A 23,594-nucleotide genomic window follows, 5' to 3' on the forward strand; every position below is an offset into this window, starting at 1 on the left:
TTAGAACAAGCAAGTAATTAAAAAATGAAATCTAACTTTGGATTATTGTTATTTCATGGTTACACCATTTCCCACCCTCTCTTCATCACATACATAAGACGGAGGACACGTTCCCCTTCGGAAATGTATAATTTATATTGAATCGATTCCTTTCGGCGAACCTTTGCAAATGTGCAAACAATTTCCCAATTGCCAACGTCATACAACACTGCCATCTTCTGGGCTCTAGCTCAGAGTACAAGGAGTCACTCGGGCTCTTTCAGAGAGAGACAGAATTCTGAATTATCTGGAATCCTGATGTTAAATTAAGATGGACAGGAAACGGTCAAATCAATGAATGATTGTTAATTCATCTGCAATTGCAGTCGCTTGGACGCAATAATGAGGTATTTGGTCATACAGAGGGATCAGCATGACCACTGACATCTTTATGACTACAAAATGGAGCCTCATAAAAGTGAGCTTTTGCTTTTAGTGAAACACGGTGACGGCCTGTAACCTCCCTGGACTGAAGTCCTTCTGCCATTTTGGGATCACCAGAAGCAAACGGACAAAGTTTTAAACACCGACACACAAACATACACTTTTTCTCTTCAGTGTTCCATTTGTTAAAATCTTCTTCTGATGGCAACGGGACTTCATTTTTTCCCTTTCAGTTCTGAAATGAAGAAGAAATGAAACGCCTTCAAGGGAAGAAAATCAGATCTAGTTGTCTTTAGATGATAATTTTGATAAGAATTAACAATGACATGGACGACTGAGAACTTCCGCAGACGTACGCGATCCATTTAACATGACATTTATTGTAGCAATAACGTTACATTTACATTTTTATTACATTCATTCGGCAGGCGCTTTTATCCAAAGCGACTTACAATAACAGACATAAATCAATGTTTTTGCATGCCAGCTTCTCCGAGGCTATATATGTCTGTTTCCTACTCATCGGAAACATTCGCCGCGCACATCAGTACAGTGGATGTGGGACTTTCTGTCAGTGCGCTCGATACCCGTATCGATTCCGGTCCGAGGCCTGCGCCCCGGGTCGACCCTTCAGCTCGCTGCTCCAACGCGACCTCTGCAGATTATACGTGCAACAGCGCCCCCATCTGGCCATCGCCGGTACTGCGGTCGGGAAAGGACACCTCTCTCGTCGTGGAGTACCTGGCTGCCAGCTGAAGGAGGATATCGCGGGCTGCAGGGAAAAAAAAAAAAACACTCCCTGCGTGACGTGCGGCATGGTCTTCCGTGTCTCCGGTGATGAGCAGTATCTGGCCGGCGAAGGGAGTAGTTGCTGCCCGCAACCGGCGTCTCTCCGCTGCGCGGCCACATGGTTTGCGGACGGACAGCCGTGAAAGCCTCCTCCGGAGCCCGCAGATCGGTGATCCAGGCGTGCACAGCAGAGACCCGCACCCACCATGCCTCATAAGAGCAAGAAGGAGAAGGTGGAGTGACTTACTCTGAAGTTACTGGCTAGTTTTATTTTGACATCAAAATCACTCATTTGATTTATTTGTTTATCTGCCAAAAAAAAAAAAAAAAAAAAAAAAAAAAAACATCTCCAGGAACCAACCAAGCCAGGAAGATCCAAGAAATCTGGAAGTAGAAACGGGCCTGCAAGTGACCTTGATGTGAGTATTTTTTAAACTTTCTAACCCCTCGACTGCCTACTAGGATTCCACATTGAACACACCGAAACGTGCATCGCAAAAATATTTGCCCTTTAGGTCGAAGTAGATTTCACGTTTGATTACTGCCAATATGCTGCAGCAGCTCTGTTTATTTCATCACGGGCTGATTTTGATATTAGTTTGTGTTTCGAACTCAAACTCGAGTGGCCTTTGTCAGCCCCTGAACCGACCGAGTCGCAACCCTTCTCGGTGCAACTCAAACACCTTGAAATTGTCATGTTTAGGAAATGTCTCTGATTCCGAAAAGGTAAAAAAAAAAGAAGACTGACCGGTTCATTTTGTACATTATTTTATCCACGAATTCAACCACCTCTTATACTGGAAAAAATGCAGAAACAGCTCCTCATGTGGCCTCACATCAGGATCTTATGACTTGAATTTCACTCAAAATGCTTCTGTTAAAAACCCGTTCCTTCCCAAAGGCCCAAAGGAGCCTCGTCTGCTCTTTGACTCTTTGATAGCGAGACAAAATATCGCATCTGCATTTTCCACCCAAATGGCCTGTGAGATATGCCGGCGCAGGCGAGTTTTACCGATTGTGTAGGATCTGATTAGTGAACCGGATGACCTGTTTGCTTCTTTTGACAGCTCCGCCTGTGCCAAATTATTCTGTCCACTCAGGCCTGTCACAAACTCTGTCAGCAGATGAAACACAGTATGCCACTGTTCCTGATCAATTTCCTCGAATCACCTGATCTGATTCGGAAAGGAACTTGACCCTTAAGCACAACATCCTCTCCTCTCATCTGTCCTCTCCCATCTGCCGCTCTCCTCCTCACCGCCGTGAAGTAATACTTGAGTAAAGTGATTCTGTGCCATTTCCCTCATGCTAAGGACAACCCCGGTTTCATAACAAAAGCCCTTCCGCCGCGGTTGTTTTTGCAGGGCTCGGCTAAGAAAGTACCTCCTGCGACTCAGCTGATGAGGACGAAGCAGCCGGGGTCACACTCTGCAGCGAAACGGGAAAAAAGGCTAAGCACTTCGTCTTTCCCCCTCAGTACCAACAGGGAGTTACACAAACTACCCGCCATAACAGGTACGTCTTTTTCAGCGGTGTAAACAGACTTCACTTCATGTCCGACCCAGAAAATCCTGGATGACCTTTAACTTGGATTGAGTCTTTGGCCTGGATGAAGGGAATCATATTAACAATTCATAGCCCCGGTGTATCCTCATAACCACCTTTTAACCTTGAGGTCTCACTACATAATTCATAGCTGCGCAGAGTGCCGAGCAGCTTTATCCGTAATGCAAATGATGTGCAATCAGACGCATCTCTAGCCTTACCTAGAAGAAAGGGATATCGCTGCCCATGTGTGTTAACTCAAGGAAGCAGATGACAGTGGTGGGACTGCAGGAATGAGTTGTTTTTTTGAAACACCCCAAACTGAGTGTCTGAGCCCAAGATTAATGTACTGATCATGAATTAATAACTATTCCTGAGAGATTTGTATTTAGAAAGTGTGCTGTCAATGGCTTATTATAATTAAGTAACTAATAATGCAAGGCAGTTTAAATTATAGGAAAAGCTAGTGACATCCAGGTTTGAATCTTGATATAATTCACTCGAGCTTATTTGTTTACATACCGGGCTAAACATGCAGGATCCACTACCCCCCGAGTCTCTAGGGGAATAACTGAACTGAATGTCTGAATGAATTAAGTAATTGAATGTTTGTTCATGTGCATCATTCTCTTGACCCAATTTGATAGACGGTGCTTTTTAAAATTATTATTATTATTATTATTGTTGTTGTTGTTGTTGTTGTTGTTGTTGTTATTGTTATTATTATTATTATTATTATTATTATTATTCGGCCCAAGTGTTTGTGGTTAGCTGTTGCTTGCTCCCATGCTCCCACAACTGAAATGAACACCTGGGGAAAAAGGGTTTGAGAGACTCACAGACAGATTCAGCAGTGTGTGCCAAGCTTGTGTGTGTGTGTGTGTGTGTGTGTGTGTGTTTTCTTATTAATCATGCCTTTACTTGGTGTCCACAGGCAGGATTATCAGCTTCCACATCACATCACCTGTAATAATGAGAGGAGAGCAATAGTGTTGCAGAGAATCTGTCTCACGTTGGCAATGTGTGTTTTTTTGGTGAATGATGATTTGATGAATCATCCCTTTATATGAAAAAACATTGCATTAGTTTGGTGTATATTCATCCCCACTCACTCAGTTGGGCATTGGTGATGTTCGGCCATTAATATTCAGTTGAGTGCAGGTTGTAGGATCAATGCCCGGACGTCTGATGTGAACCATTTGATTTAGAGCACTGACTGCAGCTGATGATGGTATTGTGTTGCTTTTAAGCTCGCTGTCAAGCGAACACAGCCTAAATTCTCCCAAATGTCCAAAACAAACACACACAAAAAAAAGTGGTACAATGTCAGTATAGTTATGCCACCACAATTTATGTCTCTCTCCGATTGGATACCAGCATATGCTAAATTCAAACTGTGGCATCAAATTTGACTTTTAGTCTGATAAAATGCATACATCTCAAATATTAATCCTTTTTACCTCAAGGAAGCCATGATTTACATCAGGTGCAAAAATACCAGTGATTGTCAGACTCTGGAACAAAGTTGAAAGTATTCATTGTTATTTTATTTTATAATAAGATTGTCTGACCCAATAGGAATTCCAATTTGCATGTGTTGGAATTCTATGATGATGTATGTGGGTGGTTAGCAGAGCAACCTGGTCCCTCTGCTGTCCATCCGCTCTCCTCACTATTACTATCAACTGTAGCTGAAATGTCCCAGATTTAGGTTGCGTTTTCAAATGATTTCCTCTATCTGTTTTGAGATATTTAAGAATAAAGAAAAGAATCTCCCTGTCCCTGGTTGGATTCCGACCGGGGAGCCTTCCTATTTAGGGTCTCCATGTTCTCCCAGTGTCTGTGTGGGGTTCCTCCAGGTTCTCCAGGTTCCTCCCGTAGTCCAAAAGCATGCAGGAGGCTCACTGGAAACCCTACATTGTTCAGATGTGAAAATGAGAGGATGAATGGTTGTCTATATGAAGTATGACTGAGAGATTGACTGGTTGTACGTCTCTGTATATTATATTATATTATATTATATTATATTATATTATATTAGGCATTTGCACAGCTTTTGTGAATGCTCAACATGCCTTTAGATGTACCAATGCCCTCGCAGTTTGTAATGTTTAAATCAACTAAGGCCCAGTTAACACAATTAAGTAAAACTATTTGAAAGGTTGTTTTTTATCCATCAATGCCAAATGTGTCAGTAACTCCACACTGCATGTTGCTGGGTTGTCGCTGGGTAAGCAGTGTGTTGTTTCTAGTGTCAGTAAAACATTTAGCGACGGGGCTTATGTTACGGACGTCTCTCAGGCAAACGGGACTCTCAGGCCTTTGCTGCCACCCTCTGGTGTGAATGGAAAAACAACTGTCCTTCTGGCCGGTCCAGGCAACTTTGAGAGATGTTAATGAAATGGAGCTTCTGTCGTACAAAAGGCATTTATAAAGCGTTGCGTCTTTATCACCGTCTCTCAGGGAACACTGGATTTGTCGACAAGGCGGCAACGGTTATCTGTCTTTTTCCAACACTTTATTTTCATGTACGACAGCAGCTCCAGGAGAATTTCTGGAGTCGGCCCTCCAGCCAGTTGGCAGTGAGTGGCGGCTCGTACAAAATACTGTCGTCCGTTGTCATGGCTGTGGAATGTAATGGTACCTCTTGGAGAGGCTCAGACCCATCAGGGAGAGAGGAGACAGAGGAACTGTTAAGTGATACACTTGGCCTCCTCTTCCTTATCCCATTGTTTCCAATCTAAGTCGAGCCTCCGTGGTGTGCTGACTTCATCGTGAGCTCTACTTGTTGCGTCCCTGTGTAACGTTATCACGGTTACTGGAAATCAAAGATGCGCACAGGCTCCTGTCTGAGTTGTTTAGGAGGCACGTTTATATCCAGCGTCTGTGCGTGATCCTGAAAATGGTTCAAAGATGTGGTTGACCTTGTTTCTGAGAGTGCGATTTTTGCGGTGCAAGCAAGGGAATAGCGTTTCATAATGTATTAAGATGAAACATGGACATTAAGTTTGCCAATGTGGAATATTTATGTGATGCCGGGGAATCTATAAATACATCGCTCAGCGTGGGAGGAGACACAATTAGGCCTGACTTGAAAAAAAACTGTGGGCAGCATTTTGGTAAGCCTCATTTTTTTTTAAATGATAAAACAAACTTTAGAAAAGGTCAGGATCTCTGGGAGCTGCAGTAGTTTTGTGAGGCCTGTGCTTTCACTTCCATTTCACTGATTGAAGGGAATTTTTTGAAGAGTGCATACACGTCGTTCAGGGTAACTCATCTCTTAAATATGTATGTGGATGTGATTATTTTGGAACCAGCTATTTTGTTGGGTTTTATTTTAGGGCTGTGTTGGAGTCTCTGTCCCTAATACCTTTAATTGCCTCCTCTTTTTCTTCTTCTTCTACTTTCGGCCACTCCCTTCAGGGGTCGCCACAGTGAATCAACCTCCTCCATCTAACCCTATTCTCCGTCACCTCTTCTCTCACACCAACTAACTTTCTGTCTACTTTCACTACTTCAGGCCACATGTGGCTGTTGCTTTCATTTCAATTTTTGTGTCTGTGGGTTTTTTTTTTGCTGTGTGTGGTGAACGCAGGAGCGGCACGTGATTGCAAAAGTTAAAAAACACACAAAAACAAAAAATTCAACACGAACTTAAGAACCGCATGCGGCTCAGGAGCTACAGGTTGGCCAGGCCTGCACTACATCAATAAATCTTCTCTTTGGTCCCCCAATCGACCGTCGGGTACAAACAAGTTTTTCTTATTCTGATTCTTCCTTTCTTCAATTCCATCCCTGCCAACCTTCTACCAATATTCCATCTCAATCTGGCCTGTCTGACCTTATCTCCAAAACATCCAAAATGTTTCTGTCCGTTTGATGCGCTCATTCCTGCTTTCCAAAGAGAACCTCAACATCTTCATGCTCGCTTTTTGAGGTCTGTCAACTCGCTGGGAGTAAGTTATTTCCACCTGCTCTTCCCAAAATCTTATTATTTTGAGGATCCAACTGATGGAAGTGACCGCAGCGAATTCTCCTAAAATTCTGATCTGAGATCAGCCGCGGCGTCTGAGCGTAACAGCAGCCCGGTGAGTGACAGGGAGGAGCGCACCGAAAATTCCATTCCATTCCAGATCCCGCCCCCGTCCACTCGGCCAATAGAATTTGCGCTCTCGCGGTAGCTCGCGCTGCTATTGGAGCAGAGCCCCCGGCGTGCAACCAATCGTCTGGCCCCATTCGCGACTTACGTCACTAACTAGCCTGTTCCCTCCAGCAGCCGAGAGCTTCATTTTCTGATCTGCTTTTGTGCTAAAATGGAGGCTGGCCTCTCGCCCTGAGTGGATCGCCTTCCTGGTTTGAGGTTTTAAATGTTGACATGCAATAAATCTGTAGACAGGATGGTTGTGGATGCACCCAATTCCAATGGCCCTTTCCAGCCGGTGGCTCTAATGCACTTCAGAGGTACGTAACGGACTATTTCTTCTTCCTACATTGTCCAGGGGAATTAAGGGAGCGCTGAGTGCTGCTGTGCTCCGGTTCCCCTCCGCTGGTTCCTGCCCGGTTAGTCAGCATTCACACGGCCCCGGCGTCACGACGGTTCCTTCGCCATCCAAAAGCAAGCTCTTAAAAGGACCTGAAAAAGAGGACGTTTTTGTTTGTGCGACTTAGCGTGGAAACACCGAGGCTGGATAATATCCTGGCTGCGATAGCTAGCTTCCCTCTTCGCCCATCCCCCCGCCAAGCTAGTGATGTCAAAGGAAGTGAGGTCAAAGCTTCGGCTAAGGTCTTCTCAGTTGCTCCTCTAAAATTGTGCCAATTTTTGTGAATGCTTCTCGTGAAAAATATGTCTAAAATGAGTCAAACGCAGTCATCGCTCCGCTTTATGTTCAATTCTTCTCCGGCATAGGGTTTTTGGGGGTGGGGGTTGGGGGGGGGGGGTGTTGTAGTTTAATGTCACACTCCCGTTCATTTGGACTCCAGTGTGGAAGCCAGGAGCAGCCACTGATCTGCAGCGTCCTCCCTCCCTCCCTCCATTCATCCATCCATCCATCCACCCATGTTCTCATTAACCTGTGGACGACATCTTAAGGCACCTTGAGAGGGGGGCATGCCACACTTCACTCCTGCTAGTGGTAAAAATTGACCCCGGCATCTTTTGTTTATGTGTGCACAATGTAGTCAAGTCCTATTTGAGAGGCTCAGGCTGTTAGCGGTGCACTCTGGTGCAGCTCAGCAGGGACGTAGCCACAGGCAATTATTGATTCTACTTTCCTGAGCCTCACAAAACCATGAATTAACACTCATCATTGAGACAAGTTTCTCTTCCGCTGGCCTTCTCTCCAGCTTCTCAATGTGTATTTTCCATCACAACCACGCGCGTATCAAATATCCTCCGCTAGATTTTGGCTGACAGATTGCTTTAGATTTCCTTTTAGCTCAGTGTAGACTAAATAATAATGTGGTCCTCATAGTTTTGAGGAAAAGTGTCTTCTTGACATCGCCAATGTAGGAGGTTTTTTAAATCTTGACCACCCGTGAAAGAGACTTGAAATCCACATTTGTCTCATGATGGCCTCGTAGATCTTTGAAGACTTGGGAGGTGTTCCGTTGGAGTGACCTCAAATGTGAATATAGACCTCATCATTCCCCTTAAACATCATGTTTGTGTGTGGTGATATTTAATACTTTTTACAAATCATGTTTGAGAAAGCTGCATTTGTTGTGATGTTTATGCACACACACAAACACACTTAATTAACAGTTAAGCTATTTCAGGAATTGCTTTACAGAAATTTATGTGGTCTAACTAGTTACGGTAGTTATGATTTCTGCACAAACTGCAACATATTTTCCCGTTGCATAACTATTAAAGTATCAGTGTGGGTTAACATTGATTGCACTATGTAAATAAAGCAGACTAAAGCACTTTTTACTGCAGACTACTTTTACACAGACAAAGATTGTGGTTTCAATGTGACCCCAATAATTTATCTTTGCTTTTAAAAGGAGGCAGTAAATGAATCTTTGTTTTTTGTGAGACACAATGACAGTAATGTGTGCATGTGCTTGTTTGTTCCCATCCTAAGGCCTTTATGAGTTACATTAATAGAAGTCACATTGTAGTTGACATCAATTTTGAGATCACAAAACTAGTCTTTATCTGTTGCACAACAACTCATTGGTTATTTTTAAGACTGTACAAAAACCTTGTAACACAGACAGACAGACTTATGTAATAGGAGCAACACATGTATGACACAGTCAGGGGTGCAAGGTGTAGCAGCGCATTCCAGTTCAGCATCATGTTCCAGTGCTATTGCCCCAAACAAGAAAACGTGACCCCAGCCAACCTGAGGCCAACCTGGAAGGTGGTTACAAGAGTCATGTGTAAAATACTAAACATAACTTGTTTATTTGATGGCATCTATTCCAGTGGCTCTTCTCGGGATTCCACCGGTGCCCCTTGTTTGACCCGAAAAGGTTCACAGGGTGGCAAAACTCATTGTGGGCTTTCCTGCTTTTACTTTGGAAAACAGTTCTCAGCAATTTTGACTGTATGATGGCTGGCATCTGGATGTTTCTCTTGTGCGTTCTTATTAAAAATCGCAGGTATTAATAGTATTTGCACATTATGTCAGTGACATTGCTGTTAGCTGCTAAATTATGGAAATTGGTGATGATAATAACAGATTAGTATTCTATCTTCTGAATTCTGACATAGAGAGAGCGTTCATTCATTCACTCATTCATGTGTTCTCCGAGCCAAAACTTAAAATCTATTTGTACAGGATATAGCTCTGCTTACCAAGATTCTTACATTTCGCAGCGGATGCGTGTGTCTGTCCACCCATCCTGCTCTACTCTTTTCTTTGTCATGTTTTTGTGTACATTTGCAGAAATTGGGACAAGAGCAAACATGGTCCAGCGGCCTATCTCCCCCTATCAGTCTGTGGACACCTGTTTGTAATTTGATGGATGCACTTAAAGCCACTTTATTTTCTCTTTATGTTCATTCTGGCACCCTATATACATGCTAAACTTTTTGTTAAAATCCTTATAAAAAGGTAATCAATCACAATTTTGTATTCCTATAGCAGTGCTGTGATTGCTGCTATCATTTCTGCCATTTCCATGTTTATAACATATCAATTTTGTAAATGCTGATAAATTAATTGAAACAATTTAAGTTTGACCTTCATTAGTATAATCTCTACTGCTCCACTGACAATCCCGCTTTTGCAAACAAATTAAGTTTATGGTTGACACTTTATCTGAGGTTTAAAATCAAGATTGAGTTTTGTTGTTGCGTGAGTTAATCTGACCAATATACCTATCGGCCAGTTTCATTGGCTCATATCTATTCAGAGAAAGAACAAAGAACTGTATTTATTAAAATAATCTTGCCCTGGGAAATTATTCAAACCATACCTAATATCTTTGAAAAGTTCCTCTGAACAAAATCTTGAGGATCATTGATGCCAGACATAATGCATTCATTTATTTTCTTAGTAAGATTTAGATTTCTCAGTCCCAAATGTAATTTTATGTAAGCTTTTCCCCCAATTAAATAATAATAACCCCACATGACCTCCTCTCTCCTCCACAGAGAAGCCTGTTAATGTTTTTCTGACATTGTTATGAAGTTAGGGGACCAGAATTTAACAATGCCAACCATTACATTACCAACCGCTTGATTTAGAAAAAAAGAAAATGGCTGATGTTTTGGTCTGTTCAAGCTGCGTCTTTTAACACCAAATCCCGCCAACTCCCCAGTCTCAAAATACAAACATCCGAAAAACATTTAGCTATAATCTGGGTGGTTTTATATCAAATGATATATTCAAACAGTGTGTGATTTTCAGGTGGGGTTTTCAGTTTCAGTTAAATTTGTTGTGTGTCTAAAGTCTAATATTGTCTATTCTAGGTAATAAACTACTAATTGCAGAATCAGTGCTAATTTGCAGAGAAAATGAACTTGATTGCATAATATGGGGAGATTTTCGAGATCTCACCGATACGCACACAAGGGAGCGAGAATATTAGAAACACACTCAAGATGTACTTAAGTGGCAGCTGAGCTAATGATCCATGGGGCTGATCTCATGTCTTCGCCCATCATTGTTGCCGCATCTTTACTGATCAACGACGGGTTATAAGAAGCATAGCTTTACAAGTGCTGCTGTGATTTGTTTGGATTGATCGTTACTCTAGTATGCATAACTGGTTAGCAGACTGTATAACCTTTCAAGCCACCTTTTTAAAGTACTAAAGTAAATTTTATCAAAAGTTTTTGCTGGTTTTATACATAATATGCTTAAGGTTTCCTGTAATCCGAATGCCCCTGTAAAGGCAGTAATGGGTGAAAAAATGTCATTTTGTAAACCAGATGAAAGGCCAGTACTCAGACATGCTTCTTCTCTGTGATAGTTGTATATATCTTTTTAAAAACTGCTTTTGACAGTTGATTCAGCTGCACCTGATTTGACAGCGCTACATGAATTCACCTAAAATATTTAAGTTCCAAAGGAGAGTCAAATTGAGATCAGGCAGGCGGCAGCAACTCCAACCCAAAGGTCATCGAATGTTTGTTTGGAACAGTATAGATGCTGGAAACGTATTTTATTCTGTTTGGAAGTATCTACAGGAAAGAGGCAACTACTGTGTAATTGTAGTTGTCACATTTTATAGCAGAAATAAATCTGATCAGCGAAAATCCCCATGTCGTGCCATCCGTAGAAATGACTGCTCATAAAAAAAAATGAAACACTCATGGAGCCAAAATGTATCAAATTTTTTCAACCATTTGGTTTATATCCTGATATAAAGATTTTAAGGCTGACTTGGTTATTAACATTTCCCTTGTGCCAAGTTAAAATCTAAGTGTGTAGACAAGTAAATCCCGCATGATGAATTATTTCAATACATGACCGTTATGCTAATTCCTGTTAATAAGATGTATCCCAAATAGTCTGTGTGTCATGTTGCCGAATGTTTCGAAACACGGGTTGGTGTTCCTTTGGATGGGAATGAAACAGGAAGTCCTCCAAGTTGCATGGATGGATGCAATGCCCAACTGAAATAGCTACTTTTCTTTCACAAACATGTTTTTTTTTCCTTCCCGATTGATGTCTGCCAAACATCCCGACTGTGACCCATCGCCTACTTGCCAAATCCCTTATCCAAACCGTCCTCCATTTTTTTTCTGCTTCTCTTTGACATCATCTCTCTGGTCTCTGCCGATCTCAGCTTGTCTCCCAATGCACTTAAGGCTTTATGACTGTTTTGCTGGTCCTAAACATTTTCTTCCCGCCTCATGTTTTTCCCTGCAGCATCACTGTTGTAACCGTCATCCTTGACACTTGAGCTGTCCCCTCGCTTAGCTTGTGACCCCTCGCTCTTTGAACATGGCTTGACTCTCTTATTTTTTTTTCTTTTTCCTCTCCAACCACTGTGCAGCTTGTGACCTCAGCCATATTTGAGTCAAAATGATACCTTGGACTGGTTTCTTCCTTCATCCACCTTACAGCCTATTTTGTCTTTCTCTTCAGATGTGGCCCCCGCAGAGCAGGAGAAGCTCTTTATTCAAAAGCTACGGCAGTGCTGTGTTCTTTTCGACTTCCTGTCAGACCCGCTCAGTGACTTGAAATGGAAGGAGGTGAAGCGGGCGGCACTCAGCGAAATGGTGGAGTACATCACCCACAACCGGAATGTTATCACGGAGCCCATCTACCCAGAGGTGGTGCACATGGTCAGTGGATCGGATTGTGGGGTTTTGGAGGGCGGGGGGGACGGGGGTCAAGTTTACAGTAAAACAAAATTGGGCAGAGAGTATGCACAGGCTGCAGGAACAATTCAGAGATGGTGGGCCGACAAATGAGGGATGAATTACTACTATTTGATTTGTTGTCCCGGGTATTGTTGGCTTTCTGGCTCTGATTTGTGTAGTTTGCATGAATAGTTGTATGAGTCGGGTTAAGTCATGACATCAATCAAGAAGGCTGCTTTAAAATTCGATTCGTGTTGGCTGGCCTCATCAAGTGACTGACTCAATTTCCTAGCATGATTTTCAAAATCACTCCAAAAGATTCCCCTTGTGCCTGAAAACAAGACTTTTCAAAGTGGGTTTGGGTTGCTTATCCCTTGTCTGGGCCTCCTCGAAGAGCCGGCCTCAGCTGTACAGATTTACAGTCAGTGCTGTCGGTAGATTGTGGTCATGGATTTGCAATACTTTGACTTTCCATGAATCACTTAAATGCATGAGCAGCAACATGCTGCTATCCCTCATCCCTGAACACAAAGAATTTAAAGAACATTGAGTGGCACTTTACGAGCGCTGAACACCACAGGAAACCTTTCTGGAAAACATGTTGAAACAAACTAGCTTTCAAATTAGATGTAAGATGTTAGATGTTAGATGGTTTTTATGTTCATGAAACTGCAGGGGGTAACTTTCTATACAAGTTTTGAAATCATGTCCATTCTTATATCTGGGCGTTTGAATATTTCATGTTTGGAATAATTATAAACTTAATTATCTGGTACTATCATTATGAAATGAAATGTTCTAATATTTCATCTCTCCCTTGGAGTAACCTTTTTTGGCTATTCAGTTGCACTGGATGATTTAAGTACAACTAAAAAAAACTGCCCCTCAAAGACCAGAATGTCTTGGAATATAGATTTTTTTTTTCTTCACAGCTGTAAATAATGTGACAATTCCCCTTTGCATGGTTAAGGTTTTTGTCTTGATAGTAATTAGATGCCTTGAGAATTTGTTAAGATTCACTTTAATTTTCATCTGTAGCCGACAGCTATGGAACTTTTAAACACTTCCAACCCGCTTGCTCTGCCAGCAGCAGTCCGATGAGTCTCGGCCTTGTGCCGTGTCTATTGCTAATTGACTTATGGTGACATTTAGCTCAAAAACACCACTGTGTCCAATTTCTCCCCCACAGAGACAGTGGTGTAGCTGCAGGCCTCACTGACAGTAGATTCAGCATAAGCGTTGCATATCAACATCGTATTTGTTACTCTTATTTTTCAGGAGCACACTTCCTCTTTTTGAAAATAGTATGCTAAATTTGACATGTCATTTTTGTGGAAACGTTGGCTTCGACTTGATTATACATGAGAGCTATAGACATGATTAATAATGAACTGAGGCGGCACATGACTGTAATGATAAGAGGCCCATAGCATTTAATCTGAAATGATTATGAATACTAGAATTGAGTTATAACGAAGACGGCTCTTTCTTTGGTGCTTTCCCCTCCTGTGCTCAGTTATTATCCATCTATCCATCCATCTAGCTATCTATCTAGCTATCTATCTATCATCTTCGCCATCATCTATCACCATCGGTCATCATCGCCAGCAGCTGAATTGCTGCGATCGTGATGTGTCTATTTACAGTATGCTTTGAGTTAGTGCACAGTCATCTTCATCTGCTCCTGGTTGAAGTGCAGCACAGGGTGGATGGGCCGGCCACCTTGTAGCCAGACTCTTCAGACAAGGACCCCTGTGTTTTAGTAGGCCACCTGCACTGTCCCATGATCCGCCTGGCAGAACCAGTAGCCCACAGGGGAGTCAGTTGACACAGTGCAAGACCAGAAACACAACACACTTGGATTATTGTGAGCCAAACCCTCAGAGGGCCATGAACAAAGTTAGCAATACTCTAAAAACTTAAGAAAACCTAAGAAATAGTTAAAAAAAAAAAACAAACAACATAGATATGACAGTTATTGTAAATGGGCTGAAAATATAATAGTGTTCAGCATAACATGCCAGTATATAGAACAATCTGCAAGTAAAGCTGTACAGCTATTATGTACTATGCATTTTCTTTTAAATAGCTTTTGGTCCTATAAAAGGTTTTGTGGATAGAATGTGAAGTAAATTTAGCCTCTTGTTATCCTGCCCAGAGGAATAAGCAGAGGTCAGATGCTTTTAATAATTAATAGAAAATAAATAATTAAATAATTAATAAGAATCTTCTTCCAGTTTGCAGTGAATATGTTCAGAACATTGCCTCCATCATCTAATCCCACTGGTGCGGAGTTTGATCCAGAAGAGGATGAGCCAACCCTTGAAGCAGCATGGCCGCACCTCCAGGTTACTGATTTAGTAGTTTGGTTATCCGTGAAACCGTTTCCTACCGAAGAGCCCACAAGGCCTTTGCAGTTCGATTTATATATTTTGTTGCATTAGTCCTCTTGGCATAACAAGATCAAAACCAGCAACTCAGTTGACAAGTTAACACGGCATGCTTTCATCATTTAGCATCATGTCAAACCAAGTTTTGAATTTAATCTCTCCACTGTTTTGCTCTCCATTGCAGCTTGTCTATGAATTTTTTCTTAGGTTTTTAGAATCACCTGACTTTCAGCCAAACATAGCAAAGAAATACATCGACCAGAAATTTGTCATGCAGGTAAGGATGGAGAAGCCTTTCAGAACATTTAACAAACTAAATTCAAGTTGTTATTTTCAATGTCACTTGATGTTTGGTATTCTAAGATTAGCGTGAAGTAATATTTGTAACATTTCCTTCCTTCCTTCCTTCCTTCATCAAAGCTTCTCGAACTATTTGACAGTGAAGATCCACGAGAGAGAGACTTCCTCAAAACTACCCTCCACAGGATCTATGGAAAGTTCTTGGGACTGAGAGCTTACATCAGAAAACAAATCAATAACATTTTCTATAGGTCAGTTCTCTTCCTCAACTGCTATTGAAACCTCTTCATCTGTTTTTTTTTTTTGTTTTTTTTTGTCCGATTCCTGTAATGAGCATTCAAGTGTGCCTTACTTTGAAAAACAGATAAGTCCGATTTAAAACGCTGTATCTTTTATACCAGCATGTATCGGTATACATGTGGATTAACATGAACTTTACTACACACAATACAGGATAACCTTTAGATATTTCAAAATTTCCCCTCTTACAGGTTTATCTACGAGACAGAGCACCATAATGGTATAGCTGAACTACTGGAAATACTTGGAAGGTAAAGTGCTTACTTATACAAAGCAGCATTTCATTTACGGACTTGAACAATTTGACATTCAAAATGCATGGGTCCCATAATGTGTTCACAGCATTATCAATGGATTTGCCTTACCACTGAAAGAAGAGCACAAGATTTTCCTGTTGAAGGTTCTATTACCTCTGCACAAAGTCAAATCACTTAGTGTCTATCATCCACAGGTACTATGTGTGTGCGTGTGTGTGCGTGTGTGTGCGTGTGTGTGCGTGCGCATCCGCGTCCCTCATAGAATATTTAAATGATGCATGCTTTTCAAAAGGAAGTTGTATCTTGGCAATCAAAATATGCCAAATATGTTATAACTAGTCCAACTAGAATGCATACATAAGTGCGTTTGTCCAAACTTTGTTTAAATGGAGACTTGTATGTCTCCTGGGATCAGTTGGTCACTCTGCAGATTTTGTTAAAACTGGTGTTGCACATTCCAGCCAGTCTGTCAGGCATCACACATTGACTTCACTTGCACTTAAATTGAGACCTTTGACATTTGTCTTTTCTCTCTGCACCTGTTTGTGTTTTACAGCTGGCTTACTGTGTGGTGCAGTTCTTGGAAAAGGACAGCACTCTTACTGAGCCGGTATGGAAGAAAAATGCCACTTATATTTTTCTGACCAAGATAAGACTTGCTGAAAATCACCATTTGATATAGTTAATAGAGGTCCTCGTTGGTCCTTGAAAATGATTGACCAGCTCTCCAATTGTGATAAACAGAACTGAAGGACACAAAATATCCTGTTAAATGAAAGATTAGGCAGTCCCCCCAGCAAAATCAGTTAGCGTGGCAGAGTGGTCAGGATCACCTGATAAAATTAACACCAACTCCTTTTATGCTCCTTTTGTTGTCTTTTCTATATCAACAGTGCAGATTTTAAAGCAAAGCAAAGTTAAGCCATTGAAGAGATATTAGCGGCATCTCATCTGCAACACCAGCTACTCACTGCAAATTTCCTGGAAAATTATCTTAACAGAAGAGTGGGAGCCACTCTGAATGTTCCCTTCAACCACAATTTTGACCTGTTTTTATACAACAGGTCGTAATGGCTCTTCTAAAGTACTGGCCAAAGACACACAGTCCCAAGGAAGTGATGTTTCTCAACGAGCTGGAGGAAATTCTCGACGTCATCGAGCCGTCTGAGTTTGTGAAGGTGCAGGAGCCGCTGTTCAGACAGCTAGCCAAGTGTGTGTCCAGCCCACACTTCCAGGTAACCGACAGCTGATCGCAGTGTTGCTGCCCGAGGAATAAGCGAATCACGCACTGATCTGCAGTGTGCTTTATGTAGGTGGCAGAGAGAGCTCTGTACTACTGGAACAACGAGTACATCATGAGTCTGATAAGTGACAATGCAGCGAAGATTCTTCCGATTATGTTTCCTGCTCTATACCGCAACTCCAAGACCCACTGGAACAAGTGAGCTACTCTGTTACTACCCTCAGCGAAGCGTTCCCACACAAACTCCGCCGGCCGCCCTCAACACTCTTGTGTTCTGCAACAGCGGTCTGAAACAATGCCTGAACAAATACTGCAGGTCACGCGTTTATCTGAACTGTGTAGATTTGATCGGACGCTCTCTGTGCTCCTCGTGAGCCGTCCGTTTCACACCAAATATATTGAACATTTATCTCCAAAAGGACATTTTAGAACAATGTAACCTTTTCTGTATCAAGACGCACCATATACGGTGTGAGTGCAATTAAACAAATACATGGAAAAAGACACTTTAGCGGATATGTGTTTTAGTGGCACAAGAATGTTGAAGGCATTAAAACGGGTCAATTTTTATTATTAACTTGAAATGTCATATTTTGTGGCGTGTGTGTGTTTTCCCAGGACCATCCATGGCCTCATTTACAATGCTCTGAAGCTTTTCATGGAGATGAATCAGAAGCTTTTCGATGACTGCACCCAGCAGTTCAGGGCCGAGAAAAACAAGTAGGGCCGAGAGTCTCCTCTCCCACTCAGCTGATCTTTAAAGAAAATTATGACCGGGCAACATCTACTTTGTAAATCAGCGGGAGCACAGGGTAGATTAATAACAATTGGCTTCTTGTGTCGCTTTGGATCAACAGGGAAAAAGCAAAGTCAAAAGAGCGCGAAGAGGCTTGGATCAAAATCGAGAACCTTGCCAAATCAAATCCACAGGTGAGCAGCACAGGCATTCATTCAAATCCTTGTGTGTGAGAGTGCATGCCTGCATGGAATTTCCTGACGCAAGAGTAAATGCCTCCCTTGAATGGTTGTATTGTAGCTGAGGTGTAGCAAAGTATTTTGTATCCGCTATCCAGATTTCCTAATGCACGTATTGTACTGCCGTTGACATGAGGGTATATATATCATACAACTTGGACTAGAGACCCGTGTCCTCACATGACAAGAGCTTCCAATGGGATGGTAGAGGTAGTTCAGTGTTACATAATTCAATACTCATTTCTAAGGAAACGGATTGGAGCTGTTGAATATGATGACTTACACGTTACATCTCACTCTAAATCTCCTCCATAGGATTTTCTTTCCAGGTGTTGTGTTTCCTGGCACTATCTCTCCTCCTGAATTACATTTGAAACAGATTCTGCACAAAACAGTCAAGATTCAAAATTGACATTCATGTTGCAGGGAGTTGTGTAGATAAAACACCAATCACCAATCTTCAAACTGCAGTGCATCACATTATTCAACTATGCATACCTGTATTGGCAGTGGATTGTCAGGTGTATCTGAACGCAATTGTTCCCAGCGCTCAGCACTGAGCCAAAAAATGCCTGTAATGCATTAACTGCCACAAGTTATCAGATATGACCGCAATAGAGAAGTCATCTGGGCTGGTGTTTTTTAGTTTGTGATTCTCCCAAGTAACCACGTCCACTTCCTGATTCAAATAATCCTCTGCTGAATGTTAACACTGCCCTTCATCGTGTCTTTACAAATAAACTTGTCAGAGCAGCGGCCGGCCACAATTAAAGCCCATTCACTTTCCCTCAAGCGTCACCTGCTTGGCGTGAAATGAAAACCATCCATAAATCTTGATTTGAATATTTCCAAGCATGAAACGTCAGCCCCCCCCCCCCCCCCCGGCTCCATGTGGGCTGGTGTCAGCCGTCACACTGACAGGATTAATGCTTAAGGATCTTTCAGGGGAATTGGGTTTTAATATATCACAGTAACAGGGTATTACAGCTTTATCATGGACTGAGAAATTAATTTCAGTTTTTCATCCAGACAACCAGAAGACATATGCAGGACTTGTACGCTGACCCTCAAGAAATCATGTAGATTAGCTTTAAGCAGTATGATTGTCAATACCTTAATGGGTGTATTCTTCCAGAACTGTTATTGATCCTACAAGTGGCTGTTTCATACGTAGCGTTTGTTTTGAAATGCCAAATCCTTTCGAGATGTGATCTGGGAGCTGCCGCTGGTCGGGAGTGTCTGATTGTGAATTGTTTAAGAGCCTCTTGATCTTGACTCATTCTTCTTTGCATGCAATTCAAAGTCTTCTCTCCATCCTTTTGTGTTTTTTGTTTTTGTATCCCTTTCTTTTCAACATAGTTCACTATGTATGTTGATTCCTCTGACCTCAATAGTCCTGTAGCAATGGAGACGGATGTTCCTTTGATAGAAGATGTTCAGAGGTTAAAAAAGACAGTTGAGGAGGGCGCGACTCAGGTAAACCTGACTTCTCTGTGTCTCTATCCATCTTTCCCCCTTAAAATCCTGTACTAAGTCTATTTTTTTAGCAAAACTGAAGCAATTCAAAATCCTGCAAGTTACCAAAACAGAAATTTACAGTAAATGCTGTACAGTGGTGGAAAGAGTATTGAGATTCTTTTCTTCATTGAAAGTTAAATAAATATTTATACCAGGAAAGAGCTTAAGCTTGAGTTCAAAAGTCAATTCTGCAGCAGAGGAGTTCCAGTGAGCACTTAAGCATTATGTAAGATGTGTTTGGACTGGTATTATTAGTTACAAGCCTTTTTATCATTTTAAGCTATTTGAATGTGAGATCAGTGCAGACCTCTCCCAGAGACCCTCACGGCTATATCAAGCTGATCTGAGCTTCAAAATCATTTATTTAGAATATTTTTAAGTAACCGCTAACAGAAACATTTGTCATGCTGCATGAGGAAAATCTTGATCTGGAATCTAAGTTGTAACTATGAAACATATGCGAGTGGATGGACAAGGTAGCATCACACTGAAATAGTGAATTTAGAAAAAAATAAATAAGTCATGTGCATGAATACTGGACTAAACTCACCTTAATGCTCTCCACCACTGGTACTCGCCGTTGTTTTTTAAATGTATTTTTTTTGTCTTGTATAGATAACCATGTAGTCCATAAAGAAATCACAGGAACAAATCTGATAGTGGACTGAACACTGGAATCAAGTGTTTTTTTTTTTTAATTTTTTTATTTATTTTTATTTTTTTTCTATGTGTTTGTGTGTTTGCCTGCTCTCCTGTACATGTTCTAGAAGTAGTGCAGGATGCTCTGTATCTGACTTAAGTGTTGTCTTGCTCCATTTTTATTTATTTATTTTTATTATTTGATGCCATATTTCAATTGAGCCACTCTTGTTTTCCAGATGTTATAATTTAAGATTGTCCTCTCACAAAGATCACTAAGTGGGCAAGAAGAAGATAACTTGAAGCCGTCTTTTGTGCCCTCTCTGCCTGACAGTTGCAACACGAGCAGTGGAAAGAGCGGCCTATGGTGCGACGCAAATCTGAGTTGCCTCAGGACATCTACACCACAAAAGCCTTGGAGTCCCACCGCAGAGCTGAAGACATGTTGACCACTAATGACGGACTCTAGGTCCCATGAACTGCCAGCATCTGGTTCAACTGCCCCTCTTACCCTGAACAGCCATGGACATCCGTTTCGCCCACCTGCCACAGTTAAACTGTCAACCAGTGTTGGGCCCCGTCCCTGTCCCTCCTCATACCATCAGTTCACCCAGAATCCTTCGTTCTTGTCCATTCCTATCAGCACAGCACACTTGTGCAGAAGCTACGTATTCACGTCCCTCAGATTTCTGCTTTCTCAGGTTAATTTCATTTTTGTTTCAAAAGGGGCGGCAGTGTGTATCCTTTTTTTTTTTTTTTTTTTTCCCGATAAAAATTCTAGTTTGTGATGTCACCTCTTCCTCCTTCCCCTCCATCCCTGTGTGTTCACTGTATCCGTGGAGCCTGGGATGACGCCACCGCGCCGGTTTCATTAATTCCGTCTTACGTGTTCACAGATAATTCGGACATTAACACATAGGAAATGACTGACTCGCTGCTTAAGGATCTTCTTGGCGTCTGTGTCATCTTTTCTTTTTTTTTCTGTTAAAGGGAACAAAATTGGTAAATCGAAAGACTTTCCCATCATCCATCATGTTATTTTTGGGATTGATCTCGGATATCTCAGTGCCAAGATTGTGTTGTTTTTTTTTTTTGTTGTTGTTTTGTTTTTTAATCTGTGACCTTAACTAGGGACACTTGCCTTTGTATTTGGTCACCGGTGGTTTGAAAGTTTTGTTTGTTTTATAGCGTAGCACACTTAAGACCAAACCGACGCCTGTCCGTAGCCTTGCAGTGTCCAGGTAGACAGCAGGGAAAGAGGGAGTTGTCCTGTGGACATCTGCCCCTTTCAATCTATGTTTTTGTGCCATTTGCCACTCTTTTATATGCTCGCTCTATGTCCACTGACAGTTGTGCGTTTTGTTTTTTTCTTGAAAACCAGACCATAGTGATGCCTGAACAGCTCAAACGGTACTTATTTGTCTGACCTTTTTCGATGGGGGCAATCCTGAATGAAAGCTACGCAACATCAGGAGTCACGATAGTAATATCCTCTTAACAGGGACAGCGTGGCTTTTGAAAGTTTGAGATGAGTGATTCAGTACTTCCGTCTCATTTTTAGCGTGACCGCTTACTGCTATCGTTTTATTTGAAGTCCCCCGTAATAAAGTAATCATGAATAATTTGATATTTGAATATAAGAAGTAGTATCTTTAGTAGTTATTGGGGAAAAAAAATGATTTAAAGTAATTGATACATTTTATGGTTTTCGGTAATACCAAAAGAAATCTGTGGCATGTTTGCGTTTCTGCCATCTAGTTGTCTGGTTTAGCAGATAATGCATATTGTATCTTCTCTGGAGGAGCTTTTGCGTCTGTTTCTGATTCAGTACCATTATTTACACCAACGGGGTTCTACTAGAGTTCTTCATTTTTGACGTGTTGTGTTCTTTGTCTTGTCCCTGGAGGAAAGCTGTTGGGATATCAGGTTTTGGAGGTTTTTTTTTGTTCCAGGCCATCCAGAGACTGGTGCCGAATGGCCACAAAATACGCCAGATGCTGAATATCTGAACTGACATTGTGACTTGGCTTGTTCATTGTATTAATACTGTATTTGCTTGAATGCAAAAAAAATATCAAAACAACACAAAAAAATACAAATGTAAATTGAAACTACCATGTTAAACATGTACCTTTTTACCCTGGAGGAATGCCATTCACCAAACTGATTTCATTTTCAGTCATATTTATATATACACTTTATCTATATATATATATAGATATATATCTATATACATATATATATATTTGTGTATGTGTGTGTATATATATATATGTATGTCCTGCTTGCTGGGAGAGATGATGTTTTATGGATTTTCTTAGTTTCGGTAAGATCTATTGGAGGTTTTAGTGCTGAAAAATAACTCATCCTGACAGAGACAATTCAGTAATTCAATGGCTTGTTCTCTTTCTGCGGGATCTTCAGATCTATTTTTTTTTTTCTTTTAACACTATTTTCCAAAAACATAACTTAAAAGTGTCCTTTTGTATGTGACCTGTACTATATGATTCATTTAATATTGTATATATGATTTTCCTTGTTTCATGTAGTGCTATATATCTAGATTAATTTTGTACAAATCGTCCCTCTGTACAGAATAAAACATCATTACCGACTGAAAGATGTCAATCTGGCACATACTGTCTTTATCCCTCTCAGCAACAAGAACATTTAGGAAATGCTTTTATTTTTAACTGTCGACCCGCAGTTTCCTCCCTTCAATAACTGAGAAATGTCCATGCCCGTTGTGTGCCCCCTATCACTGTCTTTAATGGTGTTCAACTATATAGAATGAATAAAGAGATTATTTGAATATATATTTTCAATCATGCATCCATATTGGCTTTACTCATTTGAGAGGACATATTCAAAGAGGAGAGGAGTATTCAAAGATGGCGCATTGTGTGATGCCACATGTTTGGTGTGTGAGATGGTTGTTTAAAAGGTCGAGGCTTCAGCTGTTGCTCTCCTGCATTTGGATCTAGATTCCTGATGTTTTGGGGACCCACCCCCAAAACATCAGGATGAATTTCTTCACAAAGAGTATTTGGTGGATGAGATAACTGAAAATGTGCACCAGCCAGTCTAGCAGTGCTCCTTTTTGACCACAAGGGGGAGCCAGAAGACTTAGAAAAGGGCAACAGCTGTGACTCTGCTTCTTACCCGCTATTACCTGCAATAAATGTTCTCTTTATTTAAAACCGTGAAAAGCAGGTGTTGCGGGCGTTGGTTGGAAGAAAAAAACTTTGCCTTAGAAACAAAACGCTGATGTGAAATCCATTTAGGTATCTATAGTGTGTTATTGTGTGCCATACAGTCAGGTTTGCAGGGACCATTTTCAACAACACAGAAACTAATGGGAAACTCTTTACTTTACATGTGATGGCACAGAACCCCCCTGACTTTGAGAAATGCTATTACTGAAATTATTTGCACTGGGCGCGCAACCA

At 41.3% G+C, this 23,594-nt stretch overlaps 1 protein-coding gene across 7 annotated transcripts; it reads left to right on the top strand.

The window, feature by feature from the left end:
- Window positions 1-1,098: 1,098 nt before the first annotated feature.
- ppp2r5ca (protein phosphatase 2, regulatory subunit B', gamma a) lies at window positions 1,099-22,970 on the top strand. 7 transcript variants are annotated; one of them, XM_086154219.1, is made up of 16 exons: window positions 1,099-1,445; window positions 1,566-1,631; window positions 2,577-2,727; window positions 12,306-12,505; window positions 14,761-14,871; window positions 15,098-15,190; window positions 15,334-15,464; window positions 15,705-15,764; window positions 15,856-15,964; window positions 16,327-16,380; window positions 16,835-17,005; window positions 17,084-17,211; window positions 17,632-17,733; window positions 17,871-17,943; window positions 19,348-19,464; window positions 20,480-22,970. In XM_086154219.1, exons 1-16 carry the CDS (start codon window positions 1,419-1,421, stop codon window positions 20,612-20,614), a joined length of 1,728 nt encoding a protein of 575 aa, XP_086010345.1. In that variant the 5' UTR covers window positions 1,099-1,418; the 3' UTR covers window positions 20,615-22,970. The 7 variants fall into 7 exon arrangements, with proteins under 7 accessions (XP_086010345.1, XP_086010368.1, XP_086010353.1 ...); XM_086154242.1 differs by having other exon boundaries at window positions 19,383-19,464; window positions 20,385-22,970; XM_086154227.1 differs by lacking the exon at window positions 19,348-19,464 and having other exon boundaries at window positions 1,100-1,445.
- The last annotated feature ends 624 nt before the right edge of the window (window positions 22,971-23,594 follow it).

This window comes from Fistularia commersonii, chromosome 1 (assembly GCF_037954325.1).
Source record: "Fistularia commersonii isolate RoL2024-O1a breed Wild chromosome 1, RoL_Fcom_v1.0, whole genome shotgun sequence".
In the NCBI taxonomy this organism is placed as follows: Eukaryota; Metazoa; Chordata; class Actinopteri; order Syngnathiformes; family Fistulariidae; genus Fistularia; species Fistularia commersonii.

Excerpts from the sequence above, each read along its gene's own strand:
- ppp2r5ca (XM_086154219.1), top strand. The coding sequence starts at position 1,419 with ATGCCTCATAAGAGCAAGAAGGAGAAG. Across the intron at positions 12,506-14,760 it reads ACCCAGAGGTGGTGCACATG|TTTGCAGTGAATATGTTCAG; the intron begins GTCAGTGGATCG and ends ATCTTCTTCCAG. Across the intron at positions 15,465-15,704 it reads ATCAATAACATTTTCTATAG|GTTTATCTACGAGACAGAGC; the intron begins GTCAGTTCTCTT and ends CCCCTCTTACAG.